This window comes from Onychomys torridus, chromosome 2, assembly GCF_903995425.1.
Source record: "Onychomys torridus chromosome 2, mOncTor1.1, whole genome shotgun sequence".
In the NCBI taxonomy this organism is placed as follows: domain Eukaryota; kingdom Metazoa; phylum Chordata; class Mammalia; order Rodentia; family Cricetidae; genus Onychomys; species Onychomys torridus.
In genome coordinates this window covers 13704914-13722441 of record NC_050444.1, presented here as the reverse complement: position 1 = coordinate 13722441, position 17528 = coordinate 13704914, and the positions used below count along the sequence as shown (strand labels likewise).

Sequence of the window (17528 nt, the reverse complement as noted above, 5' to 3'; positions counted from 1 at the left end):
GGCTAGCCCCATTTAGGCCCACGCCTACAGGGGAGGGCTTATTAAAATTCCTCCAGCTTAAGCTGACGCAGGCTTGGGAAAGCTGCTTAAGCCAAGCCTGACCTACATAAAGCTTCTCACAGAAGGCAGGAAAGCACAAGCAAAACACTTGTGTTTAAAGAGAGCGGCTCGAGATAGGATTTAAATGCACAAAGGTCTAGAGATAAGCAAGGGACATAGCTTAAAATTAGCTAATTTAGTGAGACTATCAAATTTCCACACATGTATGCCTGGCTGATGGGCTGAAACAGCACTGCAGTATCACTTTAATAAAAACAAAAGAGGAACTGTTTTGTGCTATTTGTTTACAAATCTAGTAGACCGAGAACTAGGAGACTCGAGGGGTGAGTGTAGTGACTCCTAACAGAGCTCTAATCACTGCTTCTGGGCTGGGTGTTCTCCTTTACAAAATCTGCATACTGCTGGTCCTGCTGTCAATCAGGAATTGCATATCCTCTAGCTAGTTAGGTTACACCAGCTCAGACTGCAGTAAAGCTAAGCTTCCTCTTCATTTCAGTGTACAGTATCCCCTGCATAATTTTGTTATTCAAGGAGAAATTTTTATTGAATACTAGATATAAAAATCAGATAAAAATATGCTTTATTATCCTATCTGTAATATATATAAATATACTAGTCTGTTTTATCATGTGTAAAAATTAATGGTGAGAAACAGCATAATCATGTCTTAGACAGGAGTGTACAAACAAACCTTATTTCTATAAAGCAGGATTTTTGTGTTTATCTTAGTCACAGGAATTGGACTATGAAAAGAAACACTTAATCTAGCCAGTAGTTTTCATGTTTAATCCTAGTTTGAAGCATATGATAATCACAAAAACAAAACAAGCTTATTTTCTCATGTATTTGTCCAGACAGAGAAATTACTCGAAGCATTCATGAAAGATTCGTGGTGTAGCTCAGTGGTACAGCAAATGCTGAATATGTTTGAGGCACTAGGTTTAATCTCCAGTACCTCAAACTAAAGAAATAAGTAAGTGAAACCAAACTTGAACATATCTGATTCAGTCAAAGGCTGGTAAGATAGTTCATATGATAAAGGCATCTGCTGCCAAGACTGATGACCTGAGTTTGATCCCTGGGACTCACATGGTAGAAGAAAATCAACTCATGAAGTTGTGTACACAGGCACGGGCACACACACACACACACACACACACACACACACACACACTCTCTCTCTCTCTAAATCAATCAATCAATTAATAAATGTTTAGGAAGTAAGAATGTTTCTATAGAACAATTACCAATCTACACAAATGTTCCTGAGCTCAGCACAATACCCAGAAAATACAAAGATAAGGCTCTAGATACAATGGCTTTGTAGAAAGCTGTAGTGCACAGAAATGCTACAAAGCTGTCTTCTGGTGCACACAGCCTTATGACTACTGGACACATGCTATACTCCTGATCTACAGTCCAGCTCCTAAAATTACTCACTTGTTTTCATGTTTTTAACCAAGAAGCAAATAAAACTTACTGAATTCTCAGTTTTTTTAGATGTTTGCTGTTGATTTGAGACAAGGTCTCCCTATATGGTCTCCCTATGTAGCTCAAACTCCCAATGTAGCATAGACAAAAAACATGTACGACCAAGACCAATGAGCCTGATAACATACAGCTTTACATACAACAAACTTTAAATGCATTATCTATTCAAAAAGTAGGGTAGAAAAAAAGGAGTAAAAGCTGAGTGAAGTGTCTTACACTCTCAGAGATGAGGACAGTGCAAGCTCATGGCCAGAATGGTCCATATAGAACAAGACCTTGTGTCAGGAAGAAAATGGACTCAGATAATAAAGTACCTGTCATCCAAGCATGAAAACCAGAGTCCAGTTCCCATCACCCACATACACACACTCTTAATCCCAGTCAGAGGCAGGGGGATCTCTATCAGTTCAATACCAGCCTGATCTACAGAGCTAATTCCAGGTTGGCCAGGACTACACAGAGAAACCCTGCCTTGAAAAAAAGAAAGGAAGCAAGCAAACAAGCTGGATAGGCATGGCAACCTACCTGCAATCCCTAGATTTAGGAAGCAAAGACAGGGGATCCCCAGGGTAAAGTGGCTAGCTAGACTAGTCCAATCTGAGAACTCCAGGTTTAGTCAGAAACCTTGCTTCAGTAAGTAAAGTAGAGAGTGATGGGGGAAGACAGGACACCAACTCTAGCCTACACACACATGCACATGCACCCACCTACACAGGTGCCCCCACACACACATGCATATAACATACACATGCAAAAAAAAAAAGGGAAAGAAGTAGATTTCTATATATTAACATAGAACAATATTGACATGGTACATTTGAAAAATACACTATAACCCCTATTCTGCTGATATTTGGGATCCAATGCAGATACCCCCACAGTACAATACTCCATCTACTAAGCACTATGAAATAAAAAGCAACCTCAGAACAGACATCCTTATCTCAGCAATAAGCCACAGGAGGCATTTCTCTGACAGTCTCCATCTGCTAGACAGACTAAAAGGCAGCACCATTACTTTCTATATCTGCCCTGTTTTCTCACTGTTAGGAACGTAAGTGAAACCATTTTATGTGACTTGGAATAATGTAGTGTTTGTAAGACAAGAGCCAGCCACAAGCAGCTCAGAAGTGAGCCAATCCCAAGGCAGGCTTTCATATGCTAATGAACTAGCTACAAGGAGGCATCCACAGGCTAATGAACAAGTCCTTAGCTGTGAACCCTGAGAGCACAAAACAAATGCCCAATTAGTTGGACAATACAAAAACCTGGAAATTTGGAGATGACCATGATGCACTACTGTGCTCCTGAGACAGCATCTCAGGCCTTGGCAAAGATACCCATCCAAAAGGGGACTTTGACACTGGCCACTGTATAGCTGACTACGGGAGTCCGAGGTAGGAAGATTACAGCAAATCCAAGGCCAAGTACAATGCCGGCAGGAAAAAAAGGTTGTGATCAGGCTATGGCCTGCTCTAAGTTACTCTATGTTGTGTAAGATAGTTTTTTCAGGCTGTGCCTTCCCCCTGCAAGACTCCATTTTACAAGCAGCTTTTGACTCAATCTTGAAAATATAAGTGCTCAAGCCCCACAAAAATAAACAAACAAATAAAATAAGGATTCATATAAACGACAAAAGATGACAGTATAAAACAAAACAGAGGTTGCGTCGGGTTTGGTAGCACATACTACAGCCCTAGTGGACCCCTACAGAGCTGGATCAAAACTTCAGGATCTGCCCAGGCTATATACTGAGATCTTGTCTCAAATTTTGAAAAAGAAAAACTGAAGCTGGAAGTAGTGGTACAAGTGTAATCTAAGCCCCCTGGGAGGCTGGAACAGGGACAGCCCAAGTTTGACCTCCTGCAAAGAAAACTAAATTAAATATAAAAGCTGAGGTTAAAAACTTTACTGTAGAAGGCACCTAAGTCCTTGTGCTCAGAGATAAGCACTAGCAGACAGTAATGTTAAATGTTAAACACAACACACAGAGGACTGGGACCAAAGGCAGTTAAGAGCCTGGTGACCTTTGCCCTGAGACCACACCAGACCCTTCCCCAATTCCTTATCTTGAGCATGTTTGTCTCAGTCAATCCATAATGCTATTTTCCCCCAGACCTTATCTTCAGTCTGCTTTCTCAGTTAATCTACAAAACCTATCTTTACGGAAGATGTCACTTGTACTTTACAAAGAGTTTCTATGTAGTCATGGCTTGAGCTCTGTTGTGTACACAGGACTGAGTTAATTATCACCAGGAAACTTTTTTCCAAATTGTGCTGTGCTCATAGGTACCTAAAATAAATTCGAAGTTTGAATCAACACTTGCTGAGACATGTTGAACCCAACTGCTTTCTTATCCACAGATCTTGGGTCAGAGAGACCCTTGCAAATTATAATTTCATTTTTCCTACACTGGCCCTTGCAAATGCAGATTCAAAGTGAATAAGTCCAAACCACATGCTAGGGAAAAATAGTTTTCTTGAAAGACCACTTGAAGAGCATGTCCTACAACGTTTTACTAGCCTTCTATGAAGGGACAGCAAGGATTAGGAGACTATGAGAAACACAGCAAAACTGTGACCATGCCCATAGAAGATGGGGGAAGAGGAACTTGAAGGTAGTCTGTACAGGGCCTATTGGTTTACTGTAGAGCCCTGGAACTACCAAGTTGGGTAACTGCCGCCCTGCTTGCCTGACCTTGACCTTGATGTCCTTCCTCCCTATGCTGATTCCCTGCCCTGGTCTCCACCCTCCTGAATGCTTAAGGGAAGTTCTTTGTTTGTGTATCCTGCATTTGGTGTAAACAGCTTAGATGCAAGAATGTAAAACATTCAGTGGCGAACTTCTGCCCTCCGGAGTTCCTCCATTGTGCTGTAAGTCTGTATTTAAGGTTCCCTCCCTTCTTCAATAAATGGCATTCGGCATCCCCTGGCATGAATGACCCGCTGTCTTTTGTCTCTGTTTTTCGATCCACAGCCCCTCGCTCAGACATGGTAAACCGGTGGTGGTAGCGTGGGCGCTACCACAACAGTTTACCACTATTGAGGCAGCATATATTACTGAGAGTTAAAAAATAAATAAATAACCCAGACTAGGGGTGTGACTCAGTAGCAGAAGAGGTTCCTGAAATGCAGGCGGCCCTGGGTTTGAGACACAGCTCTACTAAATAAACAAATAATCGAACTTTTAAAAGGGCAAAACACTTAAACAGACATTTTTTCTAAGGGAAAAAAATTTAGAATGTCAAAAAGGTTTGTGAACATATATATTCAACACTATTAAACATCAGAGAAATGCAAATAAAAAACATTGAGGTCAAGCATGATGGTACAGCTTGTAATTCTAGCATTTGAGAAGCAGAGACAAGAGGATCAGTTACATAGTGAGTTTGAGGCCAGTCTGGCCTATGTGAGATCCTGTTTCAAAAAAAAAAAAAAAAAAATTATATAGGCTGAACTAATCTAAAGAACTAATCTACAATATAAGAACTAGTTAATAAAACTATTGTATTAGGGATGTTTGTTGAATAAGTAGATTTTAGTTGCTTTTGGCATTAAAATTAACTGTGCACTCATATGCACAGACCCACAGAGTCACAACATATATATAATTAAAAATTGCAAAACCAAGGCAAAAGATATGAGTCAATAGTTAGAGCACTGGCTGCTGTTCCAAAAGTTCTGAGTTCTATTCTCAACACCCATATGGCAACTCATAACCATCTGTAACTCTATTTCCTAAGAATTCTGAGTTAGCTGGAGTAACACACACATATGAACATATACACTCATACATGAACACACACATACACACATGAATGCACACATATACACTGATAACAGTGTTACAATTCACTGACTAAAACAAGTTTTATAAATTTAGTAAATAAATGAAGAAAAAAAGGAAAAGTATTCCCTTTATCAGAATGCTAACTGATGATAAATATAAATGGAATTACAAAGTTTACCTTGGGCAGAAATCACAGTAATAAATTTCAACAAGAGTCAGCTTTTGGCAGGGCATTTGTCTAGCGTGTACAAAGATTGTGGACCAATCCCAAGTACTGCAATAAAAAAATAGCAATACTGTCAAAGTAACTCCCCAAGGTTACTTATTAACCACAGTGTAGAAACTGTTTTAGATGGAGTCAAAGAAACCTGCACACACTGTTTTGCTCAAATAAAACTAATAACACCAGTAATGGGAAAAACTGATATGTGCCTCCAGAGTGTCCTGCCCCAAAATGTATAAGCTGAAACAAATCATGTCACAACATCAAACTAATGTAAGTTAGAAAACAGTGCTTGAAGTTCCAGGCCAGCCAGGATAACAAAGTGAAACACTGTCTCAAAAACAAAACAAAATTAGTAAAAAACTAAAGACAAGAACAACAAAATATAGGACATAATCTTGAACAGAGGAAAGGCTTTTACCATAATGTTATCTTAATCCATTCAGGTTGTCATAACAAAATACCACAAACTGGCTAGTTTATGTACAACAAAAATATATTTCCTACTATCCTGGAGACGACTCCAAAACCAAGGCATTGGAATATTAAGTATCTGGTGGAGGCGCACTTTCAGAAGGTTGTGTACCTAGCAGTGTCCTGAGGCAAGGGCACTCTATAGAGCTGATCTTTAATTGTTTTTAGATTTATTTTATTATTATGTCTGCACCTTTGTACATACACCATGTGCATGCCCAGTGCCTGAAGAGGTCAGAAGAGAGCATCAAAAAATCCCTAGAATTGGGATTACTGACAGCTTCAAGCCACCACATTCGTGCTGGGAATTGAACCTGGGTCCTCCAGAGGAGCAACGGGTGCTCTCAACCTGAGTCATCTCTCCAGACCCCAGAGCCTAATCTTAAAATAGGGCTGATGGCCTGGGCTACAGAGTGAGTTCCAAGAAAGGTGCCAAAGCTACACAGAGAAACCCTGTCTCGAAAAAACCAAAATCAAAACAAAACAAAACAAAAAATAGGGCTGGTGAGATGGCTCAGCCAGAAAAAGGTACTCGCTACCCACACCTGTCACCTGAGTTCAGTCCTCAAAACCCATGTAAAGGTGGAAGGAGATAACCAACTCCACGAGGTTATCCTTTGACCTCTGCAATGCACTGTGGCATGTGAGCTCACATACAATAAACGATTATTATATCTAAATGAGACTTTAAAGAGGAAAATGTAAGTAGTCATTTTTGGATTTTTAAAATAGATAGTGCATGAATATTGTATAGTAAGAAGTCTTTTCCTTGTGTTTAGACATCTAATCTATTTCTTTCCCAAGAGGCAGCCTCTTGCATTTTTGTGTGTGTTTCTTCTTCTTTTTTGTTTGTTTGTTTGTTATTGTTTTTGCCAGAGCTGAGGACCGAACCCAGGGCCTTGCGCTTACTAGGCAAGTGCTCTACCACTGAGCTAAATCCCCAACCCTGTGTTTCTTCTTTAGATATTATCTCAGTTACTTTTCTAGTGCAAAAGCAACTTGGGGAGGGAAGTATTTATTTTACAACTCACAGGTAGTGCCCCATTTGAGGGAATCAAGGCAGAAACTGGGAGGCAGGAACAGAAACAGAAGTCATGGGGGACTGCTGTTAACTGGCTTATTCTCTATGACTTGCTCAGCCTGCTTTCTTATAAATTCCAGGACCACTTGCCAAGGATGGAGTACTACCCAAAAGGGGCCAGGTCCTCTCACATTGGTCATTAATCAAGAAAATGCCTTGCCAGGAGGTGGTGGCACACACCTTTAATCCCAGCACTCGGGAGGTAGAGGCAGGCAGATCTCTGTGAGTTCCAGGCCAGCCTGGTTTAGAGAGTGAGATCCAGGACAGGCACCAAAACTACAAGGAGAAACCCTGTCTTGAAAAGCCAAAAAAAAAAAAAAAGAAAGAAAGAAAGAAAATGCCTCACAAGCTTATGGAGGGATTTTCTCAATTATGGTTTCCTCAGATGACTCTAGCTCACTGGTTCTCAACCTGTGCATCAGGGGTCACCTAAGACCTTCAGAAAGCACAGATGTTTACATTACCATTCACAACAGTAGCAATGAAAGTACATTCATTATACTTAGGAGGTAGCAATGAAAATAATTTTATGTTTGGGGGTCACCACAATACAAGGAACTGTATTGAATAAAAGATTGCAGCATTAGGAAGGCTGAGAACCACTGTTTTAGCCTGTGTCAAGTTAACACAAGCTGTGCACAGACATTTACATATCTGGAAAACATTGTACGGCTATATATTCTGCAGACAGCAGTTAACTAGTTGCACTACATTTACAAATACTTTCTGTATTTATTTGCTTATTTATGTTTGTGTGAGTGTAGGTCAGAGGAGAACCTGCAGGATCAGTTTGTTCCTTCTACCATGGGGATCCCAGGCTTTGCAGCAAGCACTGTCCTCTTCTGTTAATATGTCGATGCAAAAATACAATTTTCACCTCAAGGGGAAGAAAAATAGGGTTTCTCTGTGTAACACTCCTGGCTATACTGGAATTCGCTCTGTAGACCAAGCTGGCCTCAAACTCTCAGAGCTATCTGCTTCTGCCTCTGGAATGCTGGGACTAAAGGCATGTACCACCACTGCCCAGCTCTGTTTCATGAAGTTTCTATAGTAACAGAACAAAGAAAGTCATAAATCAAGGAACTTTAAAATACACTGGTGGAAACATTAAGTAGGTAGTTACAGCAGAATGGAGAAATCTCACTCTACCTCATGCTATCTGATGATTCTTAGCCTTTTGGTTGGTGAAAACTAGACTAGCACGAAGTTAATACATACCAAAAAGGTTTTGTCTGTTAGCCTCAAGGACTACACAGAGAGGGTTAAAGATAGCCCAAGGAGCTGGGCATGGTGGAGCCTTTAATCTCATTGCTCAGGAGCAGAGGTAGTCAAATCTCTGTGAGTTTGAGGTCAGCCTGGCCTACATAGTGAGATTCAGTTAGATGAAAGCATTACATCCCACTGTTCTGCAGCACATGAAGCGACAAGGAGGAAGGGTTCAGAGGGGAGGTTTCATCAAGACAAGGAGATGTGGAGGTAGTATGGGGCTTGCTCACATCTCACAGCAAAGAAAGGGGAACACTGGCATTCTGCTCTCTTTCTCCTTTTCCCTTTTTATTTAGTCCAGGACACCAATCCATGGGACTGTGCAGTTCATATTCATGTTTGGCATTCCCTCCTTCAACTGGAAACTCACCCACAGACATATATTTCCTAGGTAACTCTAAATCCAGTCAAGTAGACAATGAAGATTAGGCATAATAAGTGGAGGACTAGCCCGGGCGGTGGTGGCGCATGCCTTTAATCCCAGCACTTGGGAGACAGGTGGATCTCTGTGAGCTCGAGGCCAGCATGGTCTACAAAGTTAGATCCAGGCCAGGCACCATAACTACAGAGAAACCCTGTCTCGGAAAAAAAAAAAAAAAAAGTGGAGGACTGAATTTGTAATACGTTATTATACATGAAGGCTGGAAACAAGAGGAATGACAAGAAGCTAAAATGTTAATTATCCTGATTTGATGGATACATACAGCAAACATGCACTGAAAGATCACACTGTACCTCATAAATATGTATGATCATATATTAACAAAAAAAAAAAAATGTCAGAGCTGGATTGATGGCTCAGTTGGGAAAGTGCTTTGCTTGTCTTATAGACACCACAGGACTTGAGTTCAATGCCTAGAATCCATGGAGAAAAGGCCAGGCATGGTAGAATATGTTTGTAATCCTAATGCGAGAGAGGTGGAGACAGGCGGAATCTTGAAGCTTGCTGACCAGCTAGTCTAACCTTTCTGGCAATCTCCAGGTGAGTAGGAGTCTGTCTCAAAAAAAAAGACAGAGAGAGAAAAGAGTGCCTGACAAGCTACACCTGAGGTTGTCTCTGGCCTCTACATGCCCATGCTCACATATGCAAGCACACACACACATATACATTCATACACATACACACATACACACATACACACACACACACACACACACACACACACACACACACACACTCCTATAATCACATACACTCCTATAATCACAGTAGAGACAGAAAGATGGGAGCACAAAACAGGAGTTATAAATTTACAAACTCAAGTTCCATTTGCTTTTGAGATACCATCTTACAAGGACTCCAATTTGCAGTAAGGCCCGTTAAGGAAGGGAATGGCTCAATTGCGTTTAGCCTGCTGGCTATGGGCGGGTTAGGACTTCTGTTGGTCTTTTCTGTGTCAAACACACAGATTGCAAGCCCAGCGCCACTTTGAGATCTTCGGCAGCATTTAACTCTGCAGCTCACACACAATTGAGCCTGTATGATAATGAGTATTCAGAGACGGGTAATATCTGGGGGGTGCTCACCAACCTAAGACAGAGCACCTGTGTGGCCTGGACAGGTGTCTCCATGACGGGTAAGGTGACCTGCTGACGTCCCACCCAACCTAAGTCAGAAGCTCATTTTTTAGTAAAAGGGGGGGACCTATAGGGCCCTGGTCCCCATTTTGGGTAACTGTTGCCTTGCTTGCTGACCTTGACCATGATATCATCCCTATGCTAATTCCCTTCCAGGTTCCACCCTCCTGAATGCTTAAAGGAAGTTCCTTGTCTGTGTATCCTGCATATTGGGCATCAACAGCTTAGATGCAAGATTGTAAAATATCTGTAGCAAACTTCTGCCCTCCGGGGTTCTCCCATTGTGCTGTAAGCCTGTATTCAAGACCTCCTCCCTCCTTCAATAAATGGCATTCGGCATTTAAAAAGAAACAGGAATTCAAGGTTGGAGGCTAGCTAAGCCTAAAGCTATATGAGATCCTGCCTCAAAAAAAAAAAAAAAGTAAATTGAATAAATCAATGTTTTAATGTTTAAAGAGAAGAAAATGTTAACCACCCTGATTTTTTAATCATTACACATTATAAATATATATCAAAATATCTTAATAACCCATAAATCCTAATAATAATTTTAAAAGAATTTTTAAAACCCTCTACTCTTCATTATCTCAATTCTTCATCTATATTACTCTTTTTCTTTTCCTTTATTTATTTATTTGTTTTTTGAGTTTGGTTTGGTTTGTTTTGGTGTGTGTGTGTGAAGATGAAAATTGAACTCAGGACCCTACACATGGTAGGCCAATGTTCTGCTGGTAAGCTATGTTCTATCTCTTTACAAAAGGAAACAAAAATCTTTTCTAGTCCTCTACCAGACCTCAAAATGCTACTCCTGCTCTTCACACCAAATGTCTTTACTTACTTTCACATTCGTCCTTACCTCCATTTACAATTCACATAGCATATCCCTTACAATATGATCTTGCCAAGGCTTCTGAACCTATCTCTCAACAGTACTGAAACACACAGACTAGCAGAATCCAGCGGCCTCAACTTGCCCACCTGACTTTTTCAAATACTCAAAGCCAAAGACTTGGTCATGGGTGTCAACTACAGAAAATAGCAATCTTTCCAAATTCCCTTCATGAAATTTGGAGTCCACCTTTGTATTAGTCAGGGTTCTCTAGAGGAACAGAACTTATAGAATGAATATATAGATATATTCATGTGTGTGTGTGTGTGTGTGTGTGTGTGTGTGTGTGTGTGTGTGTAGAGAGAGAGAGACAGAGGGGGGGGGGGGGGGGGGGAGCCGGCAGGGTATTTGTCAGAATTAACAGACAGTGGTCCAGCTAATCCAACAATGGCTGCCTATGAACAGAAGGTCCAAGAATCCAGAAGTTGCTCAGTTCATGAAGCTGGACATCTCAGCTGGTCTTCAGTACACAATGGAATTCTGAAAAAGTAGTCTCTAACGCCAGTGAAGAACAGATTTGCTTGCAAGCAGGCAAAGAGCAAAAGCTTCCTTCTTCTATGTTCTTACATTGGTTTCCAGGAGAGTGTGGTATTGCCCAGATTAAAAGTATGTCTTCTTGCCTCAAGATCTGGATTAAAGGCGTATCTTTTCCCAGCTCAAAAGATCTAGATTAAAGGTATGTCTTCCTACTTCAAATTAAGCAACCATAAATTACTGTGATTCCATCTTAACATGATTACATCTGCAAAGATACCCATTTGAAAAGAAAGTCACACTTAGAGATATCAGGACTTAGAATCTCATACCTTTTTAGGGAACATATTCAACTCACACTTCTTCTCTTCCAGGATTTGGTTTTCAAAGGCACAAGCTAAGATGACTCATTTGGACTATTAATAAAGAAAAAGGGCTATGCTGGATAGTTTTATGTCAACTTGACACAAGCTAGAGTCATCTGAAAGAAGCCTCAACTGAGAAAATACATAAGATGCTGTAGGCAAGTCTATAGGGCATTTTCTTAATTAGCAATAGATGAGGGTGGACCCAGCCCATTGTGGGTGGTGCCATCCCTAGGCTGGTGGTCCTGGTTCTATAAGAAAGCAGGCTGAGCAAGCCATGGGGAACAAGCCAGTAAGCAGCACCCCTCCATGACTTCTGCATCAGCTCCTGCCTCCAAGTTCCTGTCCTGTTTGAGTTCCTGTCCTAAGTTATTTCAGTGATGAACAGTGATTTGAAAGCATGAGGCAAATAAACCCTCTCCTCCCCAAATCTTTGGTCATGGTGTTTCATTAGAGCAATGAGAACCTAACTAGGACAAAGGCTATCCAGAAATGGGCTCTTCTACCAGTCTCCACAGAAAGAACATTCTCTGAACCTTGGGAAGTCATTAAAGCAAACTTATACCTTCATCATCACAGAACATCATCCGAAAATGTATAGTGCTATAAAGAGACAAGGACCCAGTGAAGCAGAATGCAGTCAAATATACTTATTAGAGTTCTTTCCACTAAGAAAGAAAACAAACCAACCTTCTTCTGGAACTCAGTGTTAAAGAACTTGCCTAACATGCATAACACCATAGGTTCAACTCCTAGCACATAGGTCATGGGAGGGGAGAAAACTGTAAATGAGACATAATATTATCAAATACTGAATTCAGAATGCTAATTGAACTATTTGCAACCTCTTTATAGATGAGAAAATTTTCAAAACAAGAAGGTAATGTGGGAACATATTTTAACTGAAATATACAGAATTACAACTCCCTCCAGAATGGATTAGAACTATAATTAAAAGGATGCCAAAAGGTACAATCTGTACATGCTAGATGTCTTCATCTCCTTGCTTTTCTATGGTAAATCCCTCTGCAGCAATCCACTAGAGAATAAAATCTTTCTCCAGTTTGACCTCTCTGAGTAAGAAGCAAGGGAGTATCAGACAGTTGAAACAGGTTCCCCAGCCCAGTAAACTCATTAATTAGAAAAGGGACCAAGGGCTAAGTGAATGAATTCACTCTTCGATTTATCTTAACTCTTAACTCCTCATATTTAGTATTGAAGACAATGACAAACTATGTGTAGAACACGAATCGCAAATCAGTAACAGACTATATTATAGCCCATAGTGAAAACATCATTCTCAGATAAAGAGATCAGCTACCATGGTATAAAGAAAAAGGAGGGCTGGAGAGATGGCTCAGAAGTTAAGAGCACTGATTGCTCTTCCAGAGGTCCTGAGTTCAATTCCCAGCAACCACGTGGTGGCTCACAACCATCTGTAATGAGATCTGCTACCCTCTTCTGACCTGTAGTCATACAAAATAAATAAATAAATCTTAAAAAAAAAAAAAAAAGAAAGAGAAAAAAAAAAAAAAAAAAAAAACAGTCACTCAAGGACTAATTATCTACCCTAGGCCTAACAGTGCAAAAGAAAGCCTGAGACAAAAAGAAAAGAAAAAGAACAAAGGGAGTCTGGGAAGGATATAAGGAGGAAAGGAAAGCAAATCAGAGACAGGGCAGCAGCAGCCACCCTGACGAGCCCAGACCTGTGCCTAGGGACCCTCCTAAACTGACCCAGCCACCAGCTCTCACCCTCGTTCTCTCTCTTAGGGAGTGCATACAAGCAGCAGGATGGCTAACCGGGAAAACACAGACGTCCCTTCTCTACCTACAAGAAATGAATCCACAGAAAGGCTAAGGATCATACAGTTAGAATTCAGTAGCCCTAGAGTTGAGGCCAGCTCCCAGAACTTGTCCATTCAAAGAAACATGAATAAAACTATGCCTTTCTCGAGGCTGAATAAACTCTGGGAACTACCTCACTTTTATTTTTTATTTTACAAAGGAAGGAACCATAATTATTATAACTCAATTTAACAATGGAGAGATGAAACATAGGTTAAATGTTTGGTTTCCCTGCATTAATAATTCAAATCTGGTTTAATCTTTACCTGTAGCCATTTTAGAGGAGCAGCAGGTGGTAACTGCTGCCAGTTTTCTCTGGTGTCTGGCATGGTGTGAAGGATGTGGGGAGATTCCCCGCTGCCTCTAATGTAGTGTGATTATCTCTTGGAAATATCCCATTCTAATGGACATTTTTACCTGTGGATTATTATGAAGATGATTTCTTCCTAAGCTGTACTGTTTAACTGAAGCAATGATTTTATACAATAATAGCGTTAAACAGAACTTTAATGATTAAGGGTTTTTAACAAATGTAGTAAGGAATTATGATAGAGGTTAGTTTAGTGGGAAAATTAACATAGGGAAAGGTAGGATATAGTATTGCCTCCTCTGATAAAGCAGGAATTGCAGAGGATAGAAAAATAAGAATAAGGAAGTGTCACATAGCTAGGACTTGAGTTTCTATTGAGGAGCCACACAGACTGTGGCTTAGGTTAATGATTAAGGAAAACAACTGAGTCCCAGAAGCTAGGCTAGCTCAAGTTCTTTGAATCTTAATGTTGGGAGATGGATGAGTTCACAGGTTTCTGTGTGCATCATAGCTAAAACAAAGCTTTAAATATGACTTAAGGTTAGGTTAAGATGTTTTTGTTAATGGCTTTGAGGTATAAAATCTTGAACAATTTAAAGTTTAGAAAGACATACTTATGATAGTTGAGTGAGGGGCTCATTGAGGGGCTCATTGAGGTCAGTCAGGGAACAAAGACAATGGCAGCCTGGCTAATGCTGGCTGAGTTACAATTCTTGCTAGGATGAGTTGGTGATCAAGGATGATAATTAATTCCTTGTACCCATTTCTGCCCTCAGCTTCCTGATATAAAAATCTGTTGATAAGTGGATATGAACCCTGAGGATTTAAAGTAGAGCTGACATTGTTTTTCATATACAAAAGTTTAGATTTGGGGGTTGGGGATTTAGCTCAGTGGTAGAGTGCTTGCCTAGCAAGCGCAAGGCCCTGAGTTCGGTCCTCAGCTCCGGCAAAAAAAAAAAAAGTTTAGATTTGTGATTCTTTTAAGATTACCTTTTGAGATAAATAATAAAGTCATTGATCCTTTCTTAAGGATCAATGCAAAATGCAGCCTGCCAGTAAAAAAAACTGGCTGAGAAAAATATCTATATATCTGTTAATCTATAACAAGTTGCTTGGACATGAATGTATACAGGTTTCTAGAGATAATCTGTACAATATGTAAAATGTTTGTTTAATCATGTAAGGGAAATGGGAAACATGTTATTTTTTACTTGTATTCACCATGATCATTGACTTAAAAAAAAATAAATGTAACCACATTGTAATTCTTTTATTGCCTGAAAGATTTTGCTGGAGCATATAGGCTGTAAGGGGAAAAAAATTAAGAAGTGAGAAGGAAGTCATCAAGAAAGAAGAAGGGAAACATCAGGGTAGAAGAACAGAACAGAAAAAGAATAGAGTAGAACAAGCAACAGAAAAAAATAATAAAAAGAAAAAGCTTTTATCCCTGGGGGGGGGGGGGCTGTATTTTTCTCACTGACTCTGCATCTCGCTCCCAGTCTCTCTGACCTGCAGAAGGCTGGACCATCTGCAGACCTTACCACAGACTACAATAAAGTTGTGCTTTACTTTTTTCAAGCTTATCTCTTCAAAATTAGTTCATTACGTGTTCATTACAGAATTTTAAACACAATTAATTAGTACTTATGACTGTACCTGATCAACAATTTTCCTATAAATAGTCTTAAATATACACCTATTACAAAATACAAGATTTCAATTACATGGTTTTGTCTGATTTCTTACTTAGCCGGTGTTGCGGCTCAAACCCAGGGCCTTGCCATGGAAGGCAAACACTATAACCACCAATCTACAGTCTTTTAGTTAAATGGTTATACATTCAACTTCTAAAGATAAATTTTGACAACAGATAATCTGAAGCAAAAAATCTAGTGGTGTTGCATCAATAATTATCAGATTAGCATCCATTCTTGAATAATCATTTCTAGAGCACTGTGATATGCCATGTAAGTATGAACATAATAAAATCACTGTCTTACCTGTATGAAGTGGATCTGCTCTATTCCCACGGTCCATTGCCTGAGTGCTTCCCTCCATAGGCCAAAGGTTTGAACTGCATACACCTGGATCATTTTGTGACTGTCCAGTACCCTTAAAAATATATAGATAGATATAGATATATATGAATTAAGTCTAAGTTCCCACATTTTTACATAATAGGCTCTAAATTTAAAGCAAGCTGCCAGTTTCTATATATCTGTATTACAATAGGTACTGGGTTGGGAGAGGAGGCTGCTCTTCCAGATCCTAGGTTCTCAAGTTGGAAGCTAGCCTAGGATACATAACAAGTTCAAGGCCAACCTAAGCTACACAGCAATTCAAACCCAGCCTGAGTTATGTAACATGCTGTCTCAAAAAAGTCAAGTGCTCTGTGATAGAGCACTTGCCTACCAAACACAGCCTTGAGTTTAAACTCCAGTACCTTCAAAGGAAAGTTCAAACAACCAAATACTCCTTAACTAATAAATGAAATCTATAAAATATGGTAAATGAATACAACAGAATATTATTAAGTGTTGTCAGTGAAATAAACACTCAGGGGTTGGGGATTTAGCTCAATGGTAGATAGAACGCTTGCTAGCAAGCACAAGGCCCTGGGTTCAGTCCTCAGCTCCAAAAAAAGAAAAAGAAAAACAAACAAACAAAAGAAACACTCTCAAAGATGATATAGTGCCCAGAATCTACAGATATGTCACCATTTTATCTTATATGGCAAAGACGGCTCAGAAGCTGTGTTAAGAGTTAGAGATTTTAGGCCGGGCTTGCAGCCAAAGTAACCATTGAGTGAGTTTAATAAGAACTCATTATAACATTAAAAAAAGTTTCCAGTGCTGGCTTGAAAATGGAAAAAGAAACCACAGTGACCTATAGGGGCTGGATGTGCAGCTGCTTCGTCCTAGTAGAATATGCTGAACAAGCAGAAGTAGAAGCATCAAGAAATCAGGTAAGTTAAATGGACTCTTCCCTAAAACCTCCAAACATCAACACAGGCCTTATGAACATTTTGGTCTTAGCCCAGTGCAAGGTACTACAGTGTGGTAATTTAAATGAAAAACGCCCCCCTAAGCTCAGGCATTTGAACACTTGGTCCAGTTAGTGGTGCTGTTTGGGGAGGCGTAGGAAGTGCTGCTTTGCTGGACAAAGTACATGGGCAGAGGTGGTCTTCAAGAATTCACAGGCTAACCCTACTGCCGGCTCACCCTCTGCCTCTTAATCCTGCTGCCATGCCAGCTGCCTGCCGTCATGCTTCCCCACTGTCATAGACTCTTATGCTCTGGAACTGTAAACCCAAACAAGCTCTTCCTTCCAAAAGTTCTGGTTCATGATGTTCTAGTATAGCAACAGAAAAATAACTAACACGTGTGCCCCTGCATAGCTGAATAGCATTCAGATTTGTGTATATACCACATTTGCTCATCATGCATCTACCTATTGATGGATTCTTGGTTGTCTCCACCTTTTGCTATCAAAATTAGATGACATATTTCTGTTGTTTTAAGTCTATAAATTCATGGTACTATGTTACGAGAGCAAGAAAAAACTAGTATTGCAGCAATAAAAATAAATTAACTACAGACATCTACTACAACATGGGTAAGACTTGAAAACGTTAGGCTAAAGGAAAAGCTAAGCAAGTTGCAAAAGGACATGTATTACATGA

The 17528-nt window shown here is 40.0% G+C and overlaps 1 protein-coding gene across 1 annotated transcript in view; it reads right to left on the bottom strand.

The window, feature by feature from the left end:
• Rad54b (RAD54 homolog B) overlaps positions 1 to 17528 on the bottom strand; it is a 75206-nt gene that overhangs the window by 51431 nt on the left and 6247 nt on the right. Inside the window, exon 2 of the mRNA XM_036178200.1 lies at positions 15847 to 15958. Within this exon, the coding sequence (XP_036034093.1) occupies positions 15847 to 15958 (112 nt within the window). The remainder of the gene's footprint in view (positions 1 to 15846; positions 15959 to 17528) is intronic.